Here is a 13,075-nt window from a genome sequence, read left to right as displayed (position 1 = left end):
TAACTATGAATTTATTTAGTTATTTAGGGAAGGGAAATGTGCTGTAGGAGAAACAAATAGTGGTGGTCTAACTAACCATATGGATTGATTTTATAACACAAAAGTTAAAAACTGTTTTGAACATTCTAGAAAATAAAGTGATAACGAAATTATTTGGTATTTGTTTACTGATCAAGAGCCTTACTCAAGTACTCTGGTGAATTCTTACAAACATGCTTCTGAAATGATACATTTTCTAGTTTCTCAGAGGAGTCTTAGCAAATTCCTAAAGCTGTTACAATTCAAGTCCCAGAAGTATTTAAAAGACAAGAGAAGGCAGTCTTCAAAAGTAGGTGTGAAATATCTAAGAATTCCTCAATTTGCTCATATTTTGTTCATCTCACTGTAATAAAAATGTAGATAGAAGTTTACATTAAACTTTTGATTTTACTCTTTTTTTAATCTATTTTTTATTATTATTTATCTTTTATTTTAAAAGGTTTTGTTTGCACTTACTCTATTTTTGACCTCTCTTCCTACTCTTTTAGGTGTTGATTTAGTCATCTCATGGATCTGGCCCTTGTTTTGATGTCCAGTGCCATTTAAGTAGTGAAATAAGGTGCCTTACAACCCCCTCTATCCAATCCTACTAGGTGGACTTCAGCTTGCTCCCAGGGCAAGCTAATAAGAGTCAGTTCTCCAGATTAACTGACTGCAAACAAGACTTGATGCTGAATTTCCCTGTGCACAACAGCCATCTCAGAAATAGGGCAAGGTTGATTTGACCCATTTACAATGATGCTTCAGTAGGTTTTGCGTAAAGACTAGTACTTAAATGGAAACATGATCCTCCACAATTGCTGTTGTCTGAAAAGCACAGATTCCAAGTAGCCTCACATGACTCCTCCATAGACACCAAGAGACCTCCTGAAACCTACTTGGATCTCCATTAACATTCTCAGAGAAAACAGGAACTATCAGCAACATGAAAACATGAGGCAGAATGTGCCATCTAAAAGAAAGAGGCACATTTTCTTCTAAAGAAAATTCACTTGTTTTCAAGGCAACCAACTTTGTTACTAAAAGAAAACATCTATACAGCAGGCTGCAGTCCCCTACAGCAAAGAAACCCAACTTCAGCACAACAAATGTGGTGTCTTCTTTCTGTTAGCTGGCCTTCAGCTAGCTAGTTTGTCAGAATAAATTGTTCTATGATTGTCAGAGCAGCTGAAGGTCAAGGTAAAATAAATCAGAAAAGAAAGCAGTTAAATTCTGAAATCCAGAAGCCAAACACCCGGCTTAGGGGTGCGTCTGGTGAAGTACATAGTATGTAACAGTGTGTCATGTTGTTAAACAAAAATCAGTTCATGCTTATGTGCCTGTGTTTACAGGACTGTTACAGTCAATTCCTGTACCTGTTGATAGTTTGTATCAGCATGAATCAGAGGAGTTCTTGCTCTAAGGCAGGTTGTCCCCCATATGCTGTATATCTTTTTCCTGTAAAGGGCTGTGAATAGGATGGATTGCAAAGTGGTTACCTTCCTGAATACCCTGCCTGGAGATACAACTCACCTCACGTGTAGCATTTGTTCAGGCCACATGAGAACCTACTTTTTTACATGGTGCTGGATACCCTGAGGCTTACAGTTCTGGCTTCTGCAGTCATTCCCACTCATTTTTACAATTCATCTGTAATTGCTGTTTCTTGAAACCAGCTCTGTTTCAGTTACACCCACAGGAAGAGACATTTTTAGTTATCTGAATGCTTGAGCCAGTTAGGAAAGCTGAGCTACTTTACTTTCAAGCTTTGGGCTGACCATGGATGGTATCAGCACTGCCTAACAGTAAATGGTTCTTTAGTCTGATTTGCAAGCATTTTGTAACTGTCTGTGTTCAGAGGACGTGATGCCTGAGAAGAATACAGCTTAAAGGAGCTCAATTCCAGAAAACAACCAGGCACAGGTGGGACAGCACTCAGTGAAATGCACCCCTTGCAGAAAGAGGTGAGGGTAGGAGACCCTGCCTGGTGTTTTAACCCTGCTCTTGGATCAGCTGCAAGATCTGGGTAGACTCAACTTTAGTGACTGGTGGATAACATGTCTGTGAGCATGTTTAAAAAGCCAGTTGAAGGCCTAAATCTCAGAAGGCCATTTCTGGAGCTTTTTACTGGTCTGTCTGGAGCTGAAGAGGTTCCCTTTATTCTTTCCTAGTAACACCTGAGATTTTTAAACTTGTTCTAGCACAAGAGCCTTTTTTATACATCCGGGGTAGCTGACAAGTCCTGCTTGCTGCAAATATGCTGTCAGTGTAGTCAGAGCCATGTTAACTGGTAAAAGTGGCCATGGGCCAGAAGGACATCAACCCTGAATGTTAGAACTCTAAAAATACAGGCTCCCTCTTTCCCTCCAAAAAATGCACTTTCAGCAGAATCTGACAGAGGCTGGATCCAGTCTGCTCCAGATGGCGTCGTCTAGGGATTAAAGCAGATACAGAAAATACGTGCTGTATCCGGAACCAGGATGAGCAAATAAAAGTATTTCTGGGTTTAGGGTTTTTATCTTCTGAAGCAATAGTGTGGATTTTGTTTTCTTCAAGTGATGTGTTGATGAAGCTTTCTACCTTTGTGAAAAATAGCTGATAGAAAAGTCAGAAATTCTTTCGAAACATACCCATGACAAAAAAACACTTGGCTGCTCCTGACAGCATAGTGTAAAGGGAGAAGAGTATGCACCTTTAAAAAGTTGTACATCTTAATTATACTCTACAACTTTGCAACTTTCCTTTAACTTGCTAGTGTGGAGATTTTATGGCAGCCTTCCTTTGAGAAGCAAGGAGCTTTTGCATCTCTTCCTACCCAGGATCAGAACAGATTGTTTCCAGAGCTGTGCCAAGCTCTTGAGAGCTGCAGTACCATCAGCCTGTAGGGTTACTAATGCTGTAGGGCTCGGGTTTGTACAAGGAGAAATCACATGGCTTATGGGAAACTGTGCCTGGCTTCACTTTCAGTGAGGCCATTAGTACAATTATGTAAACAGGACATGTCTGCCACTCATTAAATAATATCACTGCCACCAAAGTGGTATAATTGTAGAGTACTTTGGGAGAATTATAGCTGTGAAAGAAAAGTTGCAGCCTGAAGCACAAATATGCAGGTTACTCAGTGAATGTGATACGGGCATTATATGTGAAGAGCACACGCTGGAGAGTATTGAATCTTACACAGACTGCCCCCAACCCTTGCCTTGGTTGTGAGGATCTATTTCTGTGCCAGTAGAAAACAAAATTAATCCTTTACCAAAATCTCTAATCAGACTAGCAGCCTTTTAGAACATCAATATTTGCAAATGTTTCAAGGGCCTAAGCAGTGGATACAGTCTAAATACATTAACAAGATAAAAGGGAGGTTGTCTGTAAGTCCAAGACTCCCTGGTGAGTTTGTAATCCTATAAGAACAGGACAAAGCTATCGGTCATCCAGCTTTGTGCTGAAATGTCCATGCTTCTTATGCTGCCCATGAAAGGAGACAGCATTCAGCAGCTGTTTGTGGATGTCATGTTACAAAAAAACAATCTAAATAAAACACACCTCAGAACAGAGTGGAACAAGCTATTTTTTGTTTAAATAATAATCTGTACATCTCAGCACAGCTTCATACGTTACAAACACCACCATGTTCACAGGAAAGGCACGAATGCAGTTTAAACCCAGTCCTTTGAAGAGTACTTTTGCACCCTCCTTTCTCACACTTTCCCTAATGCAGTGGACAAGGCCTTTGTACTTGTGCTGGTCCGATTCATCTGTTTGCATCCGTGATTTGATGACATCCATGGGAGTAGCAAATCCCCAGGCCAGGACTCCAGCAAAACCACCAGAAAGCAGCACAACGAGGAAATCTGCAGGAGAGAGAAGGGAGGAGCAGTTAACTCCCAGCCTTGCACTCATATGGCCACAAGCATCTCAGGTTTGTCAACTAATGTTAACTTCAGTGGTTTTTAGCAGTTTTTTTGTCCAGCTCTTCCAGTTCCAGTGATCTCACACAAACCATGTGCCTCTTGATTTCACAGCATTTTTGCTGTGGTTTGCACAGCTTGCTTTTGCCTACATGATGCTTTTAACACTGCACAAATTAGATGTGATGCAGCCTGAGAGCTGATCACACTCTCTTCAGCTGGATCTACTGATTCTTAAAATTCTTAGAGAGAATTGTCACCTATTTGATATTTTCCCAAAGTGGATAGGGGTTTTTTTCAGAGCCAAATCACAACCATGAAACTGAAGTGTCTTAATTCTGCCCCTGGACTTCTGGACTGATCCTGACCTGTGCTCCATGATGACTCCTGGGAGGTTTGACCATGTTTCATTTCTAGTTCTATGTCCTATTTCTGCATTAAGATGATTTCATACCCACATACTAGGCACCAGAGCATGCCATAAATACCCCTCCTGTATGGAGAGGAGTAGCTGCTGAGGGGCAAGGTCATGCCAGCAAAGTGGCCCTGTAGCACCAAGAAGCAAACAGACCACATCTGGGTGAGATTTTATAGACACTGGCTGATTTTTTGCTGAGAGCCTGATTTCCCTCTTAGTGTGGTACTAAATAAGCCACTTTTGCAGGTAATGCCAGATGCTTTCTGGTGCCTACCTGGTTTATTTTTCCCAGCTGGTGTGAGCCAGTCACACAGAGCAGAATAGGTGAGGAAATATATTGCAGAAGAAAAGCAATCCCTGCAGAGTAATGCAGAACAGCCCTTGTACAGACCCCCAAAACCTTCCTGCTTGGCAATCACCTTCAGACAGTGCAGAGACCCTCGGTACTTTGGTTTGGAAACAGGTTGGGGAGATGTGATGGAAGGATGTGGGTTCCTCTGAGTCTGCATGCGAACTTTGGCCACTTCACTAGGAGCCATAAACAGAACCTGGAACATCAGAAGATGGTATTTTAACCCTTCACATTTAAACAGTGGTTTGATCCCCCTCCTGCAAATTGCTTGTCTCCCACCTTTTCAGGCAATAATATTCTCTGAAGCCAGGGAGTTCCAGCCTCCTTCCCTCTGTTTGTCCTAAATCTCAGCCAGCAGCAGCAGGACATACATGTCTGAGCTGCACCATGCTGAGTGGAAGGCAAGGCAGAAATCAACAGAAGGTATCATATACCTGTAACAACTTGTTAAACCAGATGGGCATGAAAAGGGGATGTCCTCAGCTATGGGGTAGCATACATCAGGGCTCTTGTATCTGTATTTGGAACCAAGGCCATAAAGACTAAAAAAATCAGCCTGTGTAAAGTAGAGTCACTGCCTGCTAGGAAACATCTAGAAACCTGACCATCTGGACTGTTCTGTAAGAGGATTGCCTGTGACTGGATATGCATCTCTGCCCAGCATGCCATTGGGTCACTGGGGTGAGCTCTGCTGCATTCATAGCACCTGCAGATGCTCACAGAAATCCATCTGCTTATGGGAAACTGTTCCTGGATTCAGCCTCACCTCCCTATCCTGGTATCATGCACCTTTGCCAGGCAGCATCAGTTCTCAGTGATGCCTTGCTGAGTTTTGAGTCCTGACAAGGCAGAGTTTATGTACCACCTATTTCTACAGCAACACCGTACTGGGCTTGTGCTGTAACACACTGAGTTAAGTCTTGCATACAAACACACCATCAGAGTCACTTTGAAAGTTTGCTGCCCAGGCTGTTTTTACTTCCTTGTCTGTGCTGCCAAGGCCGATGTCATTCTTAACAACATGCTCTTAAGTGTTTTGGCACTCTAAACCAAATCCAGCATGAGCTGCACAGCAGGAATCAGCCATGCCGCAGGGCTGACCAGAGAGGGGCAGAGCATGACCCCCGTGTGAAAACAAAGCCTCCTGGACAGCAAACATTCACTGCTTTTCCAGCCTCCTGTGTCTGCTAACAAGATCTCTTCTTGTGCTTTCCCTTCCATCTGTTTACCTACCCGGACAGCACCAGCAGCACCGCCGGCAAGAAAAACATCCAGCTTGGATGGCTTCACATCTGCAGCCCCGTATCGCAGCTTGCAGATGCCACAAAGGAAGTTTTTGTACATGCCAAATGAAACAGAAGAGATCACTGAGACCGTGAGGACTGATGCAGACATACCTTTGTAAAATCCCCAAACCTAGTTGGAAACAGAGGAAAAAAAACACTTTTAAGAGGGAATGGCATGGGAAAGCACCTACTGGCCACACATAGCTGAGCCAAAACTTACTCGCATCTTACAGATCATTGGCAAAGCTAAGTTTCATCCTGACCCTTCTCCCAAAAAATGACTGTATGCAACTGCTGCCCATCCTTCCCAAGCTGGCAGAGGCAGCTCTGTTTATCTCAAACAAGGATCCATAACTGCTATCAGAAATTCTGATGGGAGGTACTTACTTTTTCTGTCCTGTATGTTTCCTGAACACAGTGCCAAATCCCATTGTAACGCCTCTCAGTCTGAATTCTGACCTAGAAATACAGGAGCAAATATAAAATGCAGATATCAGACTGAAAAAAAATACAATCAACAAATGCCATAGCAGCAAACCAGACAATTAACCATAAAATAGCATCACCAAACAATTGACTTCTTTAATTCTTTAAGAGAAAAACAGCACAACCAAATAAAGTGAAATGTCGACATAACGAAAATGAAAGCATTGTCATGGGAATAGTGTTTTTTTTTTAAAAACGAGGGGGAAAGCCAAAGGTCCTGTTTGTTTTCAATCTGTAGTCAAGAAATAAAGCTCTAACAAGTACCTTCACTGTGTCCAGCGGATAACCCACTGCTGTGCTTAGACCACCTGAAACAGAGAGCGTATAGGAGATGGTTAACAGCACATGGCACAACAGACTGTTTTCCCTTGTCAGAGAAAGGCATTAGGGGAATGACAGAAAAATGCAGCCTCGGAGCCACGCCGTGCTTGGCACCAGACCTCTCCCGAGCTCCAGCGCTGACGTCTGGGCCAAGAATGACAGAGCAGAATGCACAGATTTCTCTGCATGACCAAGGCTCAGAGGAGGAATCCGAGCGTCATGGGAAACTTATCAGGAGGAATAACACCACAGTGAAAGCTGGGACTGGGAGAAACACTGATAGCACTGCTGAAGGAAGGTTGAAGGGATTACTTGTATATTGGACTGGTTTTGTTCCCTCTCTCAGCTTAGGGAGTAACGCATCTTTGGACTATGACCAGGCATCCTCATGTGAGGTGCAGAGTGCCCACCCACACAAGAGGGTCTCTGGAGCAATTTTGGTTCTCCATGATTAACTTGGAAATGTTAGAAAATAAAAGCAGCTCTCACAAGGACATCTATAATAGAGGGATGACCCTCACACATTACAGGTTCTGTCTGGAGGTCAGAAGAGGTATTCCTGCTGCCTCCTGCATGCCAGGGACTGGATGTGCCCTGGCTCAAGTTTACAAAGCACATCTAGCACCTTGGGTGAGGAATTCACTGGGTACTAGGGTCCATGGCACCATGCTGGGCTAAGCCTCTGGAGCACATCTCATCTCTTGTACGCACCACTGCTTCAGAAAGCAGAACAAGGAGCAAAAGCAAAGGCTGCTGGAGCCCTGGCAGGCTGGTGTGACAACCAGTGGTGCTGGTCTGTGGTGCCCCCTGCCCTCCGCTGCTCAGGGATCAGAAGGATTAAGGGGCAGTGAGGCATCAGTGCTGCGTGTGCAAAAGGTTGCATGGCCTGCACACCTGCTGAATCCCCACCTGCAGCACTGATGGCATGTCTGGCATATGAGGTGGTCAATCCTCTATCGACACCCGGTCTTCTTTTGAGACCTTAAAATAGCCACTGGAGTTGGAAACATGTTAATCCCATGAGACAAAGTTACTGCCTTAATGGCAGATAAGGAGAGTAAAAGAGCTCCAATGTGGACTTCTCTTGGTCACAGTAACAAAGAGATCACCCATTCCTGCCCTTACATCGCTGCATTTCCCAGCTCTGGTTTAAATCCATCTCATATCTATTGTTGCATTGTACATCAACAGATGATGAAGGGACTGACCAGCTAACTTCCTCCTAGTATATAAATCACAAAGTCATCTGAGAGGAAATCAGGCTGGGGGATGACAGAGCTACATCCATATGAGTTACTTAGAGATCAGTTCATAAAAGTGCTGGATAAGCCCTATGGGGACCCAGGCAGTCAAAGATACAGTACACATATGGTGGCTCACAGGTTGGAAACTACTTCTGATTGAGTCCTTCTTTTAAAACAAAAACACAAAACCCAAGATACTGAAAAGTATTAGTAGCCACAAGTATTTCACAGGGCATGTTCACGTGTGGTTACACAGCAGCTTGGGAGCTCTGGAATGCTCTACTTTGTTTTGGAAAAAAATCAGCAGTTGCTGGTGTGAGTCACCGAGAGACGATCCCCAAGTGTGTTACTCAGGCGAAAACAACCAACAGTATCTTGCTTGCAGAAAAATGAGGTTTATTCTTCAAAAATATCAAATCTGCCACCAGATAAACAGCAATGAAGATGAAAAATGGGTCCACCTTCTGTATTCCAAAACTAAAATGAGATCAGGCTGGAAGAGAGATAGCGAGGGGGAATATACCAGCAGAATAATATGGCTGGAAGGAGCAACGCTTCTAATCGGAGCAGAGAGTGACAACGCACAAAGTCACCCAGGGCCACCTGCACCATCCGGGATTCCCTGTCATTGGGCAGAGACAGCCTGCAAACATGGACCCTGCCAGCCAGAGAAGAGCAGCACATAAGTCACTTTCAGTGTGACAGCCCTGACCTCAGAGGTGCAGTGTCCTGGCCCAAGCACCCTGTCCCAGACAGAAGGATTTGGCATCGCATCAGCTTCAGCCTTCCTCAGCCTTAGAGGCAGTGGCCATGAGCTGACCAGACACTAGCGACACAGGGTCACTGTGAGCCTCTCACAGCTCAACACTGGCTTGACCCACAGGCTCAAGAGCCTTGGCTCATGAGCATCAGGAGCCAGGGCTGATTGGATCAGCCTTTGACAAAAAGTTGTGGATGCTCCATCCCTGGTGGTGTTCAAGGCCAGGTTGGACAGAGCCTTGGGTGACATGGTTTAGTGCGAGGTGTCCCTGCCCATGGAAGAGGTTTGGAACTGGATGATCTTAAGGTCTTTTCCAACCCTAATTGTTTTATGATTCTATGATACTAAGTGTCCTCCCTTCTGCAGAAATTGCCCAGTTTACACATTAAGTTGCAGAGACAACAGCAACATAGACAAAACAAGGCAGGTTTGCCCTAAACCAGGCTGTTTCCTGCTGCTTCTCAGTCCTAAGGGCTTCCATGCAGATTGGTTCCAGCAACGATCAAAATCCTCTTGAGAGGAGGCCATAAAGATAAGTTTTTCACTGCTGCCACCAAAGTGGAGATGTGAGCCCCCCAAACCTCTAAACAACCATAGCCTGCCATGAACCAAACTCCGTAAGAGCCAAAGCACTCAGCAGTTAACTTGTCAGAGCTGAGGAGCTCAGCCAAGTCCATCAAAGGCCAAGGAAGGGCTCTGCACAATGTCACACAGTATAAATAGCCCAGGATGAAGACAGCATGACCCACACACACCCCGTTTGCACAGCAGAATCAAGTAAGACCAGCAATGTATAGCATGCATATTGGGGAGAAATCCTGTGGGAGTCCAGCTGAGTAATGCTGCACAAGCTGTGACAAAAATAACTATCAAGATTAGGTGAATGATCATTCTGGGGATTAGTGAGATATTTTTTATGCCTACTTTATCTGAGATGTTCTCAGGTATTGTGCAGAGGTTGCGGCATCCCCTACACACACACACACAGAGCACAGGTTCAAAACTCAGCTATTCACAGTCTCTTCATGAATCAGGTGGCTTCAACAAGGCAATTCAAAGAAGAAGGGATCCTGGCATGGTGACCACCACAATGGCAATCAGCAGAGAGGAAGCAGCAGCCCAGTAGGCTGCCACAGTTCCCAGCTGTTGGCGACCCCCTGGCTGAGAGACCCATGGAGAAGCAGGGATAATGGTCCCTATGCTGGATGGGTAGACAACAGCTTCCAAAGTTCTGTGAAGAGCTGGGAACATAAGAAGTGACCCATACCCTAAGCAAGCTGAACTCCACCCAGTAATGTGACCCTGGCAGTGTCCAGCAGGAGCTGCTTTAGTTGCATGGACAAGACAGCATGTTCCCTCCATAAGTGGACTACTTTATCTATCCTTGAACTTCATGTGACTGGGTATGTAACCCTGCAGCAGGATGTGGAGAAGCCTGGGCATGCTACAGACCCTGCTGCCCTAAAACCATTGGGTAAACCTCAGTTTCCCCTTCCCAATTCTTTACACCTGGCATAAGGGTCAAGTCATATCCTAGTCATAAATAGCCCTAATCATCAATATCCATCACCTGTCATGGCTCAGGCTGCTGCTACAGCAGGGCTAGAAAATACATGAGATCATAAGAAAAATTGAGTTGGAAGGGATCTCTTGAGGCTTCTAGTCCAATCTCCTGTTCAGCTTTATTGGCCAAGGAAGACATCCTTACAGATTAGCTGCTTTCTCCAACATGCAGCCTCATTTGCTTGTTATTGAAAGTTTCCACAGTCATTAAGCATGTTCCTTTCATGTTTTTTTTCCATCTGGAGTCATAGTAGGTCATTGTTTCCTGGGCTGAAGATGCTGAGGTTATCCCATGGCCACAGAAGCAATAGCTCTGTGGAGGAGATGCTATATTTGTGCACGTGCCTGAGCCAGGCTGGATAGTTACATGCGATTAAAACAAGCAGCATCTCAGCCATTTATCAGAGGTGCTTAAGCCACACTTTCTCTAAAACACTCTGAAAATAGGTCAAGGTCACAAGAATGTAATTTACTAAACAGAAACTCTGTTATTATCTGTGTTGCCTCTTGAGTTGTCTGATGCACTTCAGCTGGGTTTGTAGCCCTTATAGGAACATGAAAACTGCTTCAGCTCTGACATAAGCCATAAAATAAGCTCAGCACCAAAAACATCCCAGTTCTTGCAGGAAAGCTGTCCCACCCCAGGAAGCTGTCCCATGGTGGGGTAGGGACCATGGCCCTAAAGCCCTGCACAGGTACCTCACACATGTTTATGTGCAAGCTCCCAGCAGGGATAAGTATGCCAGAAAACACCTCTGTCTGCACTAACCCTCTTAGAAAAGCCATGAGCTGGACACAAATGACAGGATAGAAAATCTTTCTCTCTGACACCCTGAGATCGGTAAAGTGCCTTAAAACATGCAGACATTTCTGGTCCTCACTGGAGTTCCCCAGCTTGCATCCTCCCAGGCTGAACCTGTTTCCGGGGCACCCATGGGAGATACTTGCTGCATGGCTGGGTAGCACATGATGCTGGTGCCAGGATGGGGGGCACCACACAAACCATGGCTTTGCATAGAAGTGGGGACAGAATGCAGGTGAGCAGTCACTTTGAAACTGTTTTCAGCTTTCCAAATTCTCTTGCAAAACAAGATTATCCTTAAGTGACCCAGCTCCAACTGTGCTCACAAAAGCAAAGGACTCCAAACAGCAAATGCAATCGTCAATGCCCCACCATTAACATGAAGTCTCAGAGGAGTTCTGGTGGATCCCTACAGGATGGACATGCAGTTGCCAGCCCCAGCACAGGGCTCCCATCTCCACTGGGTGTTCTGAAGTCAGTAAGGAAAGAGGAGGAGAAAGGGAGGCTGTCATGGAGGGGTTAATTGTATCCCCCTCTCCCATGAAAGGCTGTTGCCAAGCAGGGACCCCCAGTACCCCAGGAAAGTCAACAGCCCAAGCAACAGGCACCTCCAGGGCTGGATGCTGCTGAGACACCAGACCTTGACCTACTTGCACATTTTGGGTGATGAGCAGTAAGGGGCTGCAGGGTAAAAACCATCGTAATGCTCTCCAGGAAATGCACATCTGCACCAGGACCACAGGCTGCTGTACCTGGTGAGGGAAACTGCCAAATTCCAGCCGAGCTCAGTGAGATCAGATATCCAGGCTTGGACTCGGTGTCTCAGGTTTACCTGGCCTTTCTGGCAGCAATGCCAAGGCTCTTGTGTTGGTATTTGATACTCCACTAATCTGACAAGATTTCAAAAAGCAATTAAACCAGTGGCTATATTTTGTTGTTTAAAGCAGAGCTGGGTGTGAGCAGCACGTCCTCTGAAAACGGCTGGAATTAAATAACACTTTTCTCCTTTTACTTTTTTTATTTACAACTAACCTACTTTCTCCCAGATCAAAGCCTGCTCTGCAGCATGCCTGCACTGACACTACCATCACAACTGAAATACATCTTAACCCAAGATAATGCAAAGGTCATTCATTCAGACCTTCTTCACTGCAACAAAGCCATGCTTCCTCCCTACTGTCCCACAATTCCCATCCTCAGTCCTCCAGAGCCACGACCCCAGCAGCCTACCAGCACCCCCAGGCATCAGACACATGAGGTTTTGCTCTCCAGGCAGTACTAGCCAATCTGTATTTGCACACAACACGTTCCACTTTGCCTCTTCCAAACAGAATTTTGCTCTGCCCCACTGCAGTTAGACTGGAGGAGACTGCAGGGTGATGACCTCAGCTGACCAAATTGCAGCACTGACTCTCCAGTGGCACTGTGAACCTGCTCGGATGACATTTTCCATTTAGTAAAGAATGCACTTTTAACAAGCCCCCACTGAAAGACTCTCAGCTCTGCAATGAGACCTGCCCATTAGCTGGACAAGAAGGAAACACAGCAATCTGCTTTCATCAACAAGCACTACTTATGTATTTACCTCCAATGGCCCCGGCAATGAAATCCATCCAGACTGACTCTGCTGCCTTAATTACCCCGATTAAGCGTTAGGGAGGTAGAAGAAAGACGGATACTGGTTCAGCCTTTCCAGAGACCCGCAGATCCTTCGGAGAGAGTGATTTGGAATATGAATCCCTTTCCTACTGTCTTCTCTTGCCTCTAGGGATTGTGAGCCTTGTGGATATCTGATGAATTTGCACATTGGAGGCAGAGAGGGGAAGCCTGGAGCTGTTCCAGGCACAGTGAATAAGTAATCCTGTGAAGCCCTGCAACGCTGTGCCAGAGCCGCTGTTCCCAGTGCCCTTCTGC

At 45.2% G+C, this 13,075-nt stretch overlaps 1 protein-coding gene across 3 annotated transcripts; it reads right to left on the bottom strand.

The window, feature by feature from the left end:
• Positions 1–3,572: 3,572 nt before the first annotated feature.
• On the bottom strand, positions 3,573–13,051 carry SLC25A47 (solute carrier family 25 member 47). Of its 3 annotated transcripts, none has more exons than XM_057418923.1 (6): positions 12,747–13,051; positions 6,736–6,779; positions 6,373–6,444; positions 5,933–6,115; positions 4,622–4,895; positions 3,573–3,872 (listed from the first exon to the last, which is right to left on the bottom strand). In XM_057418923.1, the coding sequence occupies exons 1-6, from the start codon at positions 12,772–12,774 to the stop codon at positions 3,586–3,588; spliced, it is 888 nt and encodes a 295-aa protein (XP_057274906.1). In that variant the 5' UTR covers positions 12,775–13,051; the 3' UTR covers positions 3,573–3,585. The 3 variants fall into 3 exon arrangements, with proteins under 3 accessions (XP_057274906.1, XP_057274907.1, XP_057274909.1); XM_057418924.1 differs by lacking the exon at positions 12,747–13,051 and adding an exon at positions 12,392–12,615; XM_057418926.1 differs by lacking the exon at positions 12,747–13,051 and adding an exon at positions 9,813–10,152.
• Between the last annotated feature and the right edge of the window lie 24 nt (positions 13,052–13,075).

The sequence above is a fragment of the Pezoporus wallicus genome, unplaced genomic scaffold (assembly GCF_028554395.1).
Source record: "Pezoporus wallicus isolate ANWC-B61680 ecotype Strahan unplaced genomic scaffold, APGP_CSIRO_Pwel_v1 contig_7066, whole genome shotgun sequence".
Classification (NCBI taxonomy): Eukaryota; Metazoa; Chordata; class Aves; order Psittaciformes; family Psittacidae; genus Pezoporus; species Pezoporus wallicus.
The sequence above is the reverse complement of the archived record's forward strand: the minus strand, read 5'-3'. Positions and strand labels throughout refer to the sequence as shown.

Bases quoted from the DNA above. Each gene is read 5' to 3' on its own strand.
- SLC25A47 (XM_057418923.1), bottom strand. From the start codon at position 12,774: ATGGATTTCATTGCCGGGGCCATTGGAG. The intron at 4,896-5,932 runs GTAGGTAAACAG...CTGATGTTCCAG, and splicing joins GTGCTGCTGGTGCTGTCCGG to GTTCTGTTTATGGCTCCTAG. The intron at 3,873-4,621 runs GTAGGCACCAGA...TCTCTCCTGCAG, and splicing joins AGCTGGGAAAAATAAACCAG to ATTTCCTCGTTGTGCTGCTT.